The 12,755-nt window shown below is 41.7% G+C and overlaps 2 protein-coding genes across 2 annotated transcripts; one reads left to right on the top strand and one right to left on the bottom strand.

Annotated features, from left to right (window-relative positions):
* Positions 1-338: 338 nt before the first annotated feature.
* Positions 339-2,769, bottom strand: LOC102218059 (baculoviral IAP repeat-containing protein 5.2-like). Its single transcript, XM_005813539.2, has 4 exons — positions 2,530-2,769; positions 1,532-1,641; positions 682-799; positions 339-592 (listed from the first exon to the last, which is right to left on the bottom strand). Exons 1-4 carry the CDS (start codon positions 2,635-2,637, stop codon positions 500-502), a joined length of 429 nt encoding a protein of 142 aa, XP_005813596.1. The 5' UTR covers positions 2,638-2,769; the 3' UTR covers positions 339-499.
* A 302-nt stretch (positions 2,770-3,071) lies between these two features.
* On the top strand, positions 3,072-12,715 carry faap100 (Fanconi anemia core complex associated protein 100). Its single transcript, XM_005813545.2, has 8 exons — positions 3,072-3,350; positions 3,821-3,939; positions 4,507-5,375; positions 6,721-6,877; positions 7,805-8,657; positions 8,739-8,849; positions 10,301-10,375; positions 10,504-12,715. The coding sequence occupies exons 1-8, from the start codon at positions 3,192-3,194 to the stop codon at positions 10,618-10,620; spliced, it is 2,460 nt and encodes an 819-aa protein (XP_005813602.1). The 5' UTR covers positions 3,072-3,191; the 3' UTR covers positions 10,621-12,715.
* Positions 12,716-12,755: the final 40 nt, after the last annotated feature.

Raw genomic sequence — 12,755 nt, forward strand, 5'->3', positions numbered from 1 at the left:
ATAAAGCTCAGGAACAAATATAAAAAATAAAAGTATTAAGTGGCTGGAAAATAAATTTTTATGTTGCAGTCCATAAAGTATTCGCACCGCTTTGTGTTTCTCTACATTTTTTCATATTACACCCTTTTTCTAAATTGCATTACATTAATCTTTTTCCTGAAAATTCTAGAAAACCAAGAAATCACATTTTGAATACAATTTACAATCTGGCTATATTGTAACAAAATGTGAAAACAGCAAAGCACTGCACTGAGCTCTATTCAGGATTTATATACTATATCATTTATTACATGGTACTGAAACCATTTCATGGCAACCAAGAAAAGACATGAAAAGTATTATTGAAACCATGTAAATAATCAAAGTTTAATGTAAAGCCACATAGTGCCACGAACCAGCACATGGTACAAACAACACCAAGAGCAAGAAACATGAACACAACAACACAGAAACTAAAAACAGAAAATCATCAGAGTGATTTTCATCTCTTCATCCTGGATCACTCCTCTCCCATGGCCGTCTTAATGATTTCCGCTCGCCTCAGCCTGGCTGCTTCCTCAAACTTGGCAATGGCCTCGTTTCCAGTTTTGCTCTGTGAATGAAAGGAAACAAAGTTCTGAATCGGACCAAGAACAGCAGTCTGGAATCGAGAATCGCGGCATGCCGTGTAGAAGAACGTACAGCTATGAATTTGAGCCTCTCCTTCTGGAGTTTGAAGAATTCTTCCACGGTCAGCTCCTCTACTTTTTTCTTCAGGGCGATAAAGTGGCAGGATGACGAATGGGATCTGTGTTCCTTCCTGATAAAACAAAGCAACCTTAATAATCATGACAAATATTTACAAATTCATACAATCTGTATGCTATTAAATACAAAAAGTCTTCTTCTGGATGGCAAAAAGAAAAGGAAAAGGCAAAGCAATCCAAACTGAACAGAAGTCCAATTTAAGTCCCATTTCCGTAAAGCACTTTGTATTGCTTTGTTGCTGAAAATATGCTATATAAATAAAATTACCGTTACCTTTAAAATTAAGATGGGCTGCACCGATTTCTGGTCCATCAACAATATTTTAAAAGCCTGATCTGCCTATTCCGATTTTTTTTTTTGTCTAAAAAAATGACTAAGTTGGTAAAAGAGAAGTTGACTGTTAACCAACCATGTTGAGTCTCTCAGAGCAACGTAGGACAGTGGCTGTTTTTCAGAGCTTTGTAATAGTAATCCTAACTTGGAAAAAAACTAAAACCAAATACCACATGTTTCAAAATTCTAAGGCAGAATAAAACAACAGTCAAACAGACATTGTTTTTGTAGTAGGGTAAAAAAGAAAAATAACCAAGCTGATTTATTTGTTCAGATTGTTTGTAAAGGTGTATTTGGCTCTATCTAGTTCCATTTGCTAACGGTTTGTTAATGTACAGCCAAACAAAGGAAGAATGTACATATTGTATACTAACATACTAGGAAAAGAATTACAGTATATTTGTAGGCATGGTAACCACACACGTGTGGCCCAGTTAAGTGCAGTTCTTACTCTGGGTCGTCCTCTGGCTCCCAGCCTTCCAGCTCCTTGAGGCAGAAGAAACACATGGCCGTGTCTGGGCTGTTCTCTGACGGCGTGTGAATGAAACCAGCTCTGGCCATCTACACCAACACATGAGCACACAGAGAGCACTGAGACAACACATGTCCACAAAGCTTTTCATTTCAATATTCCACACACATCCAGGCTCAACATTTCTAAAATGAGAAAGATTTTATCTTTCCCACTTAGTGATATAAACAAACACTTTTACCTGGATATCAGAGGCTTTTCTGGCTTAAAAATATATATACTTTTACAAAACAAAAAAATTCACATTTCTGCGTGTATTTGCTAGTGCAGCTAGTACCTCAACAGTTCCAAAGCTATCACTGAAAAAGATTTGTTTTTAGGAATCTGTGCTCCTTCATTTGGGACCCATTACTCTGTAGCAAAGAGTTAGTGGAAACCAATAATACTAAGAGGTAAAGATTAGAATGGGATTCTGTCTAAAGAACTGTGATAGCAAACAAAAGTTGTATCTGTGTAGTTATGGGGAAGATTTAGTGATATACAAACTGGTAGAAGTGAATACTTTTTCTAAAGAAGCCATATTGGATTGGGGTTAGTGAAAAAATTAGCTCCTCCCTTTAGGACTTCCCTTAGGAAATTCCTGTTTACTTTTAATGAATTGGAAACTTAAAATGTTTTACTTAGTATTAACAAAAAAACACAACATTTTTATTGTATCTATGACAAAAGACAGCGCATGCCGATATTCCAACGTCTATTTGAAGTGCTGCTTTAAAATGTCTCTACAGCTGACTGTAAAATATACTATTTAGTGAGCTGTTGTTACTTAAAATCTTAGAAAAACAGCCACCTAAAACAACAATAGTATGTAACCTCCAGGTAGAACGACCCACAGAACAAACAACAGGTTTTGACTTCATATAAAGTTATTTTGGGTCACTATGGGAGTTTGCGGTACTTCACTGTTTCATACTCACGTTCTCAGGAGTGCACGCGCAGTCTTCGTCAAACGGCCACCCTTGAAAAGTTTTAAGTCTGTTCTCAAAAAAATATAACTTGATATCCTTGTGGTCCAACGGGTCCATTGTGTGTTTCACAAGCTTAGCTCAAACTTCTACCTGCTAACAACTGCTAAGCTAGAGGGCGTTTTCAAATTTCGGCGGATGTTCACTTCGGCTGTTTTGATTGGGCCTTGCCTGCCTTCTTCTTCGTAGGTGGTTAAACAGCTCGACACGTTGACCGGACGCCACCTAGTGTCATACAGAGAACAGGGAACAGGGAACGTAAGTGAGGTCATTTTTCTAAATGTCAATATTGTTTGTTTTTAATTGTATTTATTGTTTCTCTGCTAAATGGAAATACTTTAAACCTACTCGCTCTAGAGCCTCTAACCTCTGTAAAACAAGAGGTTAGAGCGAAAAAAAAAATCCTCGATCTTTTTTTTCATACCATTTCCGTCTAATGGTCATGGGTAATGTAGTTCAAGACTGTCATTGGTTAAAATAATGAGGCGCGGGACTTCTGACGTCTTCCTCTTGTCAACAGCTGGTCACAAAGTTAACTTGCAGCTCTTGACCACTAACCCTGCTGATAAACGAGGTATGTAGGAAACGTGTCGCCCTGATGAAACGTTGTAGTCATGATGGAAGGACGGTGTGCTGCTGAGCCTTGGGCTGAGTTCGGCCTTTTAGGAAAATCTGGAACACCGCTGGTCAAGTGTGGAACTGGGACGGATGTTTTCATCTGTATTGGTGGTGAGGAGGTTTATGTCTTCACTGCGCCGGAGAAAACACTCAGGGTAAGCAGGTTTATGTTTGAAGTCATTAATTCACAGATGCAAGCTGGAAAGTTTATGTTTCTGTAATTCAGTTCCTATCTCCTTCGTATACTATATAGGATCATGTCACACAAACTGTTGAAATTAGAATTTGATCATTTTGATGCTAATGAAGATCCACGATTAAGTTTCTTAGAAAATTCTAATATTACAGAAGACCAATAAAAATAAATTTTAAAAACAGAAATGTCAACCACTGAAAAGTATGTCAACTTTTCATCAACACAGCACAGTGACCAGCCTGCTTCTTTAGCTAGCCTTCTGTGGGGGATGTGCCTGTCTGCTGGACCGCTGCCTTGTCAGCTTTTCCCATAATGTATTAAAAGTGTGTTTTTATTGGTCTGACTTAATATTGTAATGTTGTGTTTTCATTACAGCTGATGAAAACACAACTCCTTCCTGTTACTCCCTGTTTGGTTGTTGTGTTGCAGGCGGTTCTTCAGATGCCTGCTGCTGTGAGGGATCTGGCTGTCAGCCATGATGAGCAGCTCCTGTTTGTGGCATGCTGGAGTGGAGTTTACTGTGTCAAAGTCCAGCTGCTGGTACCCAGGTACAAATCACTTCCTGTCACTCAGTAGCATAAACTATGTTCACTCAGCAGGCAAACGCAACCCACATCTGCTTTTTTTTTTTTTTGCCGATCTTTGACCTGTACCAATCTGAACGACCTAATTCCGTTCTTTTCACCCACAAAAAAATCAAATTTGAACCACATGAGAAACTATTTTGGATATGTATCTGATAGTTTTCAAAGCGTCTGCAGTCTGAACCATAATGGTCATTTTATCCAGCTTTTATGTCATTGATGTCAGACAGGTGTCATAATTAGTTGTAAACTGTTCACACAGAAGTCTAATTTTCAGAAAAAAAATTGGAATTGGCCAAAATTGGATATCGGGTCAATCAGGACTTCCCCCAAAAAATCTGCTAAGGCCTGTGGTAGGGTTGCTAGGGAGTCCACCAGTAGGAGGTAAAGCCTGATAGCCCGCCAGGCTTATAATACACTTGGGGAATCCTCTGGCATTTTGAGGATGGGTTATCGGCTAGAAAACTGCTGTCGGTGCGCCTCTAATGTCTGTAAATCTGATTTGACCTTTTATCTGTTTGGGGGTCAAAGTTCCTCCCATGATACAGGTTCTGGTCCCACTGAGTTGAAGATCTCTACCGAGTGTCTCGTTGCCGTCGCAGACAGAGTGTCGTCCCTCCTGGTCGTTGGTTCTGTGCTCCTGACCCTTTGCCGGACCGACTCGTCCTGGTCACTGACTCTGTATCAAACCCAGCAGGCGTCTCAGTCCGACCCCTGCGACCTGCTCGCCTCCTTCTCTCTGCCGCTGGTCTCGCCTTCCGTTCAAGGCGACACAGAATCCAGATGTGTGCTGGTGTGTGTGTATCCCGGCGACGTGTCGCCCGCCTCCTCCCGTCTTCGTCCGTCTCTTTCCCACTTCCCTCTCCAGCCTCTCCTCTTCAGGCTTCTGTTTGGGGCGGAAGCGGCGCTCTCCAAATCGCCGGTTGTGCTCTGCGGCCTGCCAGACGGACGCTTGTCCTTCCTCCCTCTGCGCATCCCGGGATCCAGGCTCCGGATCCTCCACAGCCTCGAGCAGCCGGTCGTGTTTATCGGAGCATCTGCTGTCATGGAAGCCAATGCAGGTTGCGCGGGGTGTTTGATAGCTCTGGGCAAACAAGGCAGAGCCGTTCTGATCGGGGCTGGTGGGGCCGGGTCAGAGGGAGACGGCGGCGCCAGGTTTACCCTGGGCTGCGTCCCAGGTCCAGTCGAGTGCGCCTGTATGGATCAGAGCCGTGTTTACTACAGCACCGGCTCAGACCTGCTAACGGTGGATCTGTGGAACAGTTCTTCTGGGACAGCAGGAAGACAGGAGGGCGAGGAGGACGAGGGGTCCCGGTCCAACCCCGCTGCCCTCCTCACACCCGTCAGTTTAAACGTGAGCGGAGTCACGGCTTTGCATCAGCCTACATGCAGCTCTGCAGGTGAATGGATGACGCCTCGCATGCAAAAATATTCACACCCCCTGAATGTTTTGTCACATTTCCATGCAGGATTTAATGTGTTTCACACAGAGCAGGCCCAAAGCACATCCTCACCCTCCTAAAATGTCCCAAGTCCTTTTTAGTTTGCTACTCTTGTAAGTTTAAAGTCAACAGCCAAAATAACATCAGTACGATGTAAGCTAATTGGAAATGATGCTAATGATAGTAGGTATGTTGGTTAGGAATGATTAAGAATCTGGTGTTGACATGTTGCAAAGGGGGCCCCCTTAGGGCCCCTAAAAGGCTTGGGCCGGCCCAAACTGGTCAAAAAGTATATATATTCTGTATTTAAAATTAAAAAACTTCTTTGTATGTTCTGTTTTAGCTTTACCTAGTTCAAATTCTGTAAAAAAAAATCTCCCATTAAGCACCTTTTGCTATCCACTTATTAATAAAAATAATAATCAGCAGATCAGCCCTACACTGTACTGATGTTCAGTCCAGCAGAAAGGTCTGAACTTTTCACTTGTTGATCTTAGAAGTATTTTGTAGCTGCAAATCCTTCACTACAATTTATGAAACGTTCACTAAATGAATGCTGTTATTGGATTTTAAGAAATAAAATGTTAATTTTCTTATTTTAAAAAAGGTATCGAATTAGTTGTTTCTTTGTATTTTTAATGTCGCATAAAATAAGTTTAAATCTTCACAATAAGTCAACTTTTTTATCTGATTAACTAATAAATTGTCAAAATAATCCTTAGTTGCTGTCCTATCTCATCAGCTATAACCAGTTGCCATCATGTTGGCTTTGCCTGATGAAGTTGCAGTATAATATGCCTCAACTATCAACAGCAACTAGGCAATGGTAAATGTACTGCAGACTGCGTGTAGTTGATAAAAACTAGATCAGGAAAAGGCCTTTTTGCAGCATTTGATCTAAATTTGAACATTTTAAAAGTGATGTTAAAACCTTGACATGTGATTGTGAACTTAGTACCTTGTCTCATTTAGTCTCGTCTTGTGAATTTCAGGTAAAGTTACATCTATAGCTCATATGTTCTCCATCTAACCTTGGCTGAGCTTTAGTTTATTCTTTGCATTGAAGAATTAGAAAGAATTTCACTTTCTAAACCTGCAAAACTGGTAGATTTTAATTTATAATAACTTGGAGAATTATACCCTTCCTCTTTTCAATCATTCACTACCTTCTGTTGGTGACTGTCTGGTCCGGAAGCCTTTATCTTAAGTTCTTTAGAGTCTTTAATCATATTTAAGCTTTGAACCGTTCTGTGTGACGTCCTGAAGGTTGTGGGTTGGTAAAGTGTGTGACCTCTGCCCCCAGGTGAAGTTCAGCTGCTCAGCCTGTCGGTCAGAGGGCGGCTGCAGTCCATCCGTCTCCCTGTTAGGACACAGGAGGACGGTTTGTCCAAGCGTCCCTCCTCCCAGGTTGGACGCAGTGTCGGGGACATCCTGTCTGCCATTGGGGACGTTTGTGAAAGGTACACCAACCGAAGGACGTCCGTTTGTTTTAGATTCATGAGCAAAACCAGAGATGAGTTCAACCAGCTGCGTTTCCATTTACCGTAAAACTGCGCAAATTGAAATTAGGAAAAAAAATGTGCTTAATGGAAACACGTTTGGAAAAAACTCACGCTTGTTTGATAAAAAGTTTTTGTGCTATAATGAGGTGGTTTTTCAACCGTAGCAAAGAAGATGTATTTCTTAAGACTGCAGTGGAAACGTTTATTTCGCATCACAGGAGCCATTTGATCCAAAGCTACATGTTGATCACGTACTACTGATGAAAACAACAAAGAAGACGACAGGAAGTAGTAAGAGGATCATGGTTTGTTTGTAGGGGTTTTGTTGTTTTGTTTTTGGACTATGTGCAGCTGGCTTATTCCTCTCACGACATCACAGTTCATAAAAAGTTGTGTGTAATTCCAACATGTTGAATTCACAGCTCTAATGTAAAATGGCAGACTATAATTCCGTCGCATACGTAGCCGCTCCCAAGTAGGAGGGGGCTTGTCACTCCAACAGCTGAACAAGACGCCGACATCTCCTCTGATTGGCTGATAGATAATGAGCGCTAGCATCATGCCTGAATTATGAATATATCTCATGTAACTGTTTGCACCCATCACTGCCATAATTTTTATTGTCTTCTCGCGTGAACAATCTGATTCACGTGTGATTTTAATTTCATTTCTTATTTAATTGTGAAATTGTGTTTTTTAGCGAAATATAGACAAAGATTTGCTCACATTTGTAATGGAAACGTAGCTACTGAGTGAAAATGAAACCCTTTCCAAGTTTGTTAACTAAATATCTCTCTAATGATATTTAAATTGTATCTTCAGGGTCTTTTACTTTGTGTCCCAACTTTCCCGAACCTAAAGTGCTTTCAATCTGTTTTCCTTCAGAGCATCAGCGCTGAAAACCATCATCAGATCCAAGAATCAGATCCTGAAGGAGCTGAATCAGGTGATGAACATCAGCTTCCTGCTGTCGAACCGTTCAGAGTTTGACTCGAAGCCAGTCAGGTGTCGTGGTTTGGTACGGTGGAGCAGCCTGCTTCAGAGAGACTCCCTGAACATGACATGCGTCCTGGAGAACTTGAGTCCTTTCGTCCTGGAGCGAGGCTGGACGCTGAGCGTCACTGTCCGTCCTCTGTCCTGTCCTCTAGAAGCAGGAGGGAACGCCTCGTCTGTGAACTACTCCTTCCCGTTCGGCGGTCTCGGCCCGGGGGAGTCGGTGGAGGTGTCTCTGCCGGTCGCGGCGGAGGGCGACGCCTCCTTCCCCGTTACCGTGACCTGCTCTCTCCTGTTCTCCCTCTGGAAGTTCCTGGGACAGGAGGAGGCGGCGGCCCCTCTGGACTCGCAGAGGGCCTGTTTCAGTTTGCCATTAAACACCCTGACGGTGGACTGGCTGCATGCCCTGCGGCTCGGCGACCTGCCGGCTCCACCCCGGTCCAGCAGCAACCCGGCAGACCTCATCCAGGGTTTTATAAGCTCACGGCAGCTCCGGTGCAGAGGAGGAGGCCAGGCGTCCAGACCGGAGGAGTATTCTGCTAGAGTCCGCGTGTCGTCAGAGTTACTGAGGGACGCGCTGGGGTTGACCCCTGGAGGCCCCCATGTCTCTTTGCTTGAGTGGCTGTTGTCTGAAGGCTGTGGTGGAGTGAAGGCGGAGCGCAAAGGAATCAAGACTGACGGGGGCAGTTCAGTGATCTGTGGCAGTGCGCCAAATAACGCCGCAGTCAAACTGACTGCTGAAGAGGTGAACCCTCTACCGGAGAGACCCGGTTACTCCGACAGGCGTTTCCTGGTTTAACCTGAGCCTCCGTCTTCTGGTCTGCAGGTAAACATAGAGGAGAAGACGGAACCCCTGGTCACCATGGAGGTTCAGGTGAAGAGCTCGTCAGTTGCGGCCGTGTGCGGCCTGCACCACGCCGTGCTGCATCGGATTCAGGTACACACCCTACGCTCTTAAACGTACCAGCAACTTCAGAGGAGCTTATAGGTTATTCTCAAAGTGTTACTCAAAATCTGCCAGTCAGAATTTTCTAGAACTTGTTAAAGATGACCTTAAGCTTAGCTGTTGTCTCCTCCCTTTAACCTGGTAGGAGACGACAGGAAGCAGATGAAAGCGTTTCAGCTCGTGTTTCACTCAACCGAAGTCAACAAACAGTCTTGCCCAAATGTGTTGAGATAGACTGAAATCTTGTTTTTCATAAACTTTATTTGTGGAAGAATCGCCTGTTCTCACTTTTTCTCATGGAGGATTCAGAGATTAACCAATCGATCGGCTCCAATATCCGTAATTCTGTGTGATTGTTTTTTTTTTGTGTCTTTGAATTCCCATCAGCCTTTGCTCTGACGGTGGCTAATCTTAATTCACAGTTAAACTTGCTCCCCAGTGTGAGTTATCAAAAAGGTGAAACTTATCCTCCAGGGAAAATGTTTTTAATATTCTTTTACAGATAAAAATCTAAAAAGTGTGGAGTTCATTTTTATTCCCCTCACTGAGGTATTAGATTGTGGAACTACTTTGTGTTCCACATGAGGTTGTATGTGAACAGCGATATTTAAGTCTTTCCACAGATATATTTTTATATATATAAATGTAATCTGTTTATCAATCATTGCTATAAAATATAAGTTAAAATAATTTATTGAAGATGGAGCTATTGAATATAGAAATTTATTGTCCCACAGAGAGGAAATTCAGAATAAATTAATTTGAAATGATCATCTTTCTGATTGGCTGCCAGTCAAATTCATCAAGCTGCTCCTCAGGCTAGAAATGAAAAAGTTTCTGACGAGAAAACCCACAAGAGCTATGAAGATTAAATCCAATTTAATGTGATTAGTGTCAAATATTACACATTTTCTTACCACAAGAGGGGATTGGTGGATAAGATATGCAACATCAGATTAATAAAGTCATCATGTAATACCTGATGACAACATTTTCAACCACAGAACTCATTGCCAACTAAAATCAGAGGGTCTGAGGCAGCATGTATGCTACATGAACGTAGTAATTATGAAACAATGAATAAAATACTTTTTTTTAGGTGACATATTAACATAGACAGAAACAATTGAAAAACAAAACAAATTACTATTTTTTTTCCTAAATAAAGTACAAAAAATTATGAGAGAAGATTTACTTTCATCATTATATTTCTAGAGCATATCAAAATCTCCACAAAAAAAAAAAATCAAGTAAACTTCAGAGTTTCTTTACATATTTCGTAGCACTGTCTGTGGATTGCAGAGGGGGTCAACAGCTAAAGGTTCATGTGTTTGGGGGGCCATGGCATGGACAGGTTTAGGAACCTCCGATTGAACCTATTTGCTGTCCTGCATTGTCAGATGTTGACCTTGTTTGGAACAAACGGCTCTGTTCTCTCACAGACTCTGCTGCAGAAGGCTGGTTCCTCCAGAACAGTTCCCATTGCAGATCTGAGGCTCGCGCTACAGCAAGCTGAGGTAACATCAGGCTTTATTCTCAATCCGGTGTAGAACAACAGAGACGTGTATGACTCTTAAACCTAAGATGTCCAGAAAGCGACCAATGGCGTGGCTCCTCTCTCTCTCTCTCCCTCCTGCGCCGTCAGGTGGAGCGAGGTCAGGTCTGGGAGGCCAGCAGTGTGGGCGTGTCCTCTGGGCAGATGCAGACCCTCCTCCTGCGTGTTTACCAGCAGCTCAGAGACGGCCCTCTGCTCATGCTCTGACACCCACTCAGCCGACCTTCGACCCCTCGCTGCCTTCTCCAACCTGAGGATGAGGATGATGATGAAGCTGCCTAATTATCTTCTCGTGTTGCAGAGGATTCGGGCCCTGGCTGTAAAGTTGGGATCACAAAGTATTCCTACCCTTTGAACTGCTTTGACTTTTAGAACCACAGAGTCAATATATTTTATTGGATTTTAGGTGTCATATCGATGCAAAGTGAAGCATAATCTGGAAGAAAAATGAGAAGCTGATTCCTGTTTTTACTATTATTATTATTATTGAGAAAAGACTGAAAAGTGTGGTGTGCCTTTATATTTTTCTACCAGCTTTTTACACCTAGAGATGGAAACTTTTCTTCTTTTTTTTGCTAAAAAGTCAGATTTTAGCAAAAAAAAAATCTATTAAATTAATTGGCAAATTGATTTAAGTCTGGTCTTTGACTAGGCCATTCCAACACCTGAATATGCTTTGATCGTTCCGTCTCTGGGTGAATGTCTGGTCGGTCTATTGGAAGGTGAACCTCCACCAAAGTCTCATCTCCTCTGCAGCCTTCAGCAGGTTTTCCTCAGCCACTGATTTCATTTAGGGGTATCAGAGTAAAGGAAGCTGAATCTGAATGCCACAGAGGATTTGGTCAAAATAAGACATAAAAAGCCAATGCTTATTTTTCCTCCCTCTCCACAGTTACAGTATGTCATACTTTCTGTTGGGGTTTCGTATAAACTAAAGTTTAAGTAAAAAAAAACTGTAAAAAGTAAAAAGTTTTTGTAAAGCAATCTAGATTAAATACATTTTTATGAACTCCACTTTCATGGTTTTTAGCATGGCTCACTTACGGTCTTTTAGTTTGAATTGTTTTGGTTGTTAGGTTTTAAAAGTCAGCTGAGTTTTGTGGGACTCTGTGATCAAACTCTCTTCCTGAGTTGTATATTGTGAAGAGAGAGAAAGGAATAAATCCTGTCTAATTTATGTGTGGTTGGTTGATCTGTAGTCTCTTGGAACTGGAGGAAGTGGGCAGATGAGATGATTCTTCCTCTGAAGGAAGGTTTGGTTCTGAATGCTGACGGGTCCACACCATAAATGTTGAGAGCAGAAACATGTAATTTCCAGGTTATCTGAGCAGCAAAAGGAGAACATGAATAGAACCGGGTTACCTGTTGAAAGTGAAACCCTCTGTGTCGCAGTGAGGTTCAGTTGTGTAAATGAAAGTTGTATTATTTTTTGACTTTCTCACTAGCTGCGCTTTTATTGGCCACTTGGTAATTGTGCAATTTGACATTTCGAACATAAGTTAGCTTGATGGAAACACGGCGGTTTCAAAAACCTTCTTGTTGTTTGATTAGAAAGTTTTGGCGACAGGATGAGGTTGGGTTTTCTTTTGGCCGCATTGAATTGGTTTATTTCGCCAAACTGCAATGGAAACACTTTTTATCGCGTCACATGATGCACAAGCAGACGTTACTACTAGCGCAAACCACGAAGAAGACGACAGGAAGTTGTCGGAGGATAATCACGTCTGATTTGAATTGTGTTTCATATTTAATGTAAACGGCAAAATTGTGTGTGTGTGTGTGTTGGGGGGGATAATATTAGTGGAATATTAACAAAGTTTTGAGAGCATTTGTAAAGAAAACGTGGCTAGTGATGCATTTTAAACTCTACAATTATAAATTTGTCCTGGACTTTCTCTAATCGGGTCAGAATCTGGGTGGTATGATAAAGGATGAAAATTCTTTAACTTCACCGTGAAATAAAAGCCTATAAAGACATGTGGAATCGACAGTGGAGGTTATTAATATGACCCAAACCTCAGCCTTATTAAAAATGGATGAACTGGATGTAAAAGCTGGTTCTTTGCCAGGAAGCAAACCGATTTTAAATGTGAACTACCATTTCCACTAAGTACAGTGATAAAATATTCAAAGTTCTCCCGGAAGCTTGCTGTGGGATACAATAAGTGGGCTTTCTCAGCAACAATTTTTTGAAACTTTGAAATTACAGAAGCTCTTCCTTTCATAGATTCTTGTTCTGAAAAAACATTCAGGTTTGTAATGATCACACCAGGCTGAAATACATTACTTAATCCCTAAATTAGTTTGAGATTTATTTTGTACCCATGATAAACTTCTTCGTC

This window comes from Xiphophorus maculatus, chromosome 10 (genome assembly GCF_002775205.1).
Source record: "Xiphophorus maculatus strain JP 163 A chromosome 10, X_maculatus-5.0-male, whole genome shotgun sequence".
Classification (NCBI taxonomy): Eukaryota; Metazoa; Chordata; class Actinopteri; order Cyprinodontiformes; family Poeciliidae; genus Xiphophorus; species Xiphophorus maculatus.

Excerpts from the sequence above, each read along its gene's own strand:
- faap100 (XM_005813545.2), top strand. The coding sequence starts at position 3,192 with ATGATGGAAGGACGGTGTGCTGCTGAGCCTTGGGCTGAGTTCGGCCTT. Across the intron at positions 6,878-7,804 it reads ATTGGGGACGTTTGTGAAAG|AGCATCAGCGCTGAAAACCA; the intron begins GTACACCAACCG and ends GTTTTCCTTCAG. Across the intron at positions 8,658-8,738 it reads TCAAACTGACTGCTGAAGAG|GTAAACATAGAGGAGAAGAC; the intron begins GTGAACCCTCTA and ends TCTGGTCTGCAG.
- LOC102218059 (XM_005813539.2), bottom strand. The coding sequence starts at position 2,637 with ATGGACCCGTTGGACCACAAGGATATCAAGTTATATTTTTTTGAGAAC. Across the intron at positions 1,642-2,529 it reads GCGCGTGCACTCCTGAGAAC|ATGGCCAGAGCTGGTTTCAT; the intron begins GTGAGTATGAAA and ends GTGTTGGTGTAG. Across the intron at positions 800-1,531 it reads GAGCCAGAGGACGACCCAGA|GAAGGAACACAGATCCCATT; the intron begins GTAAGAACTGCA and ends TTGTTTTATCAG.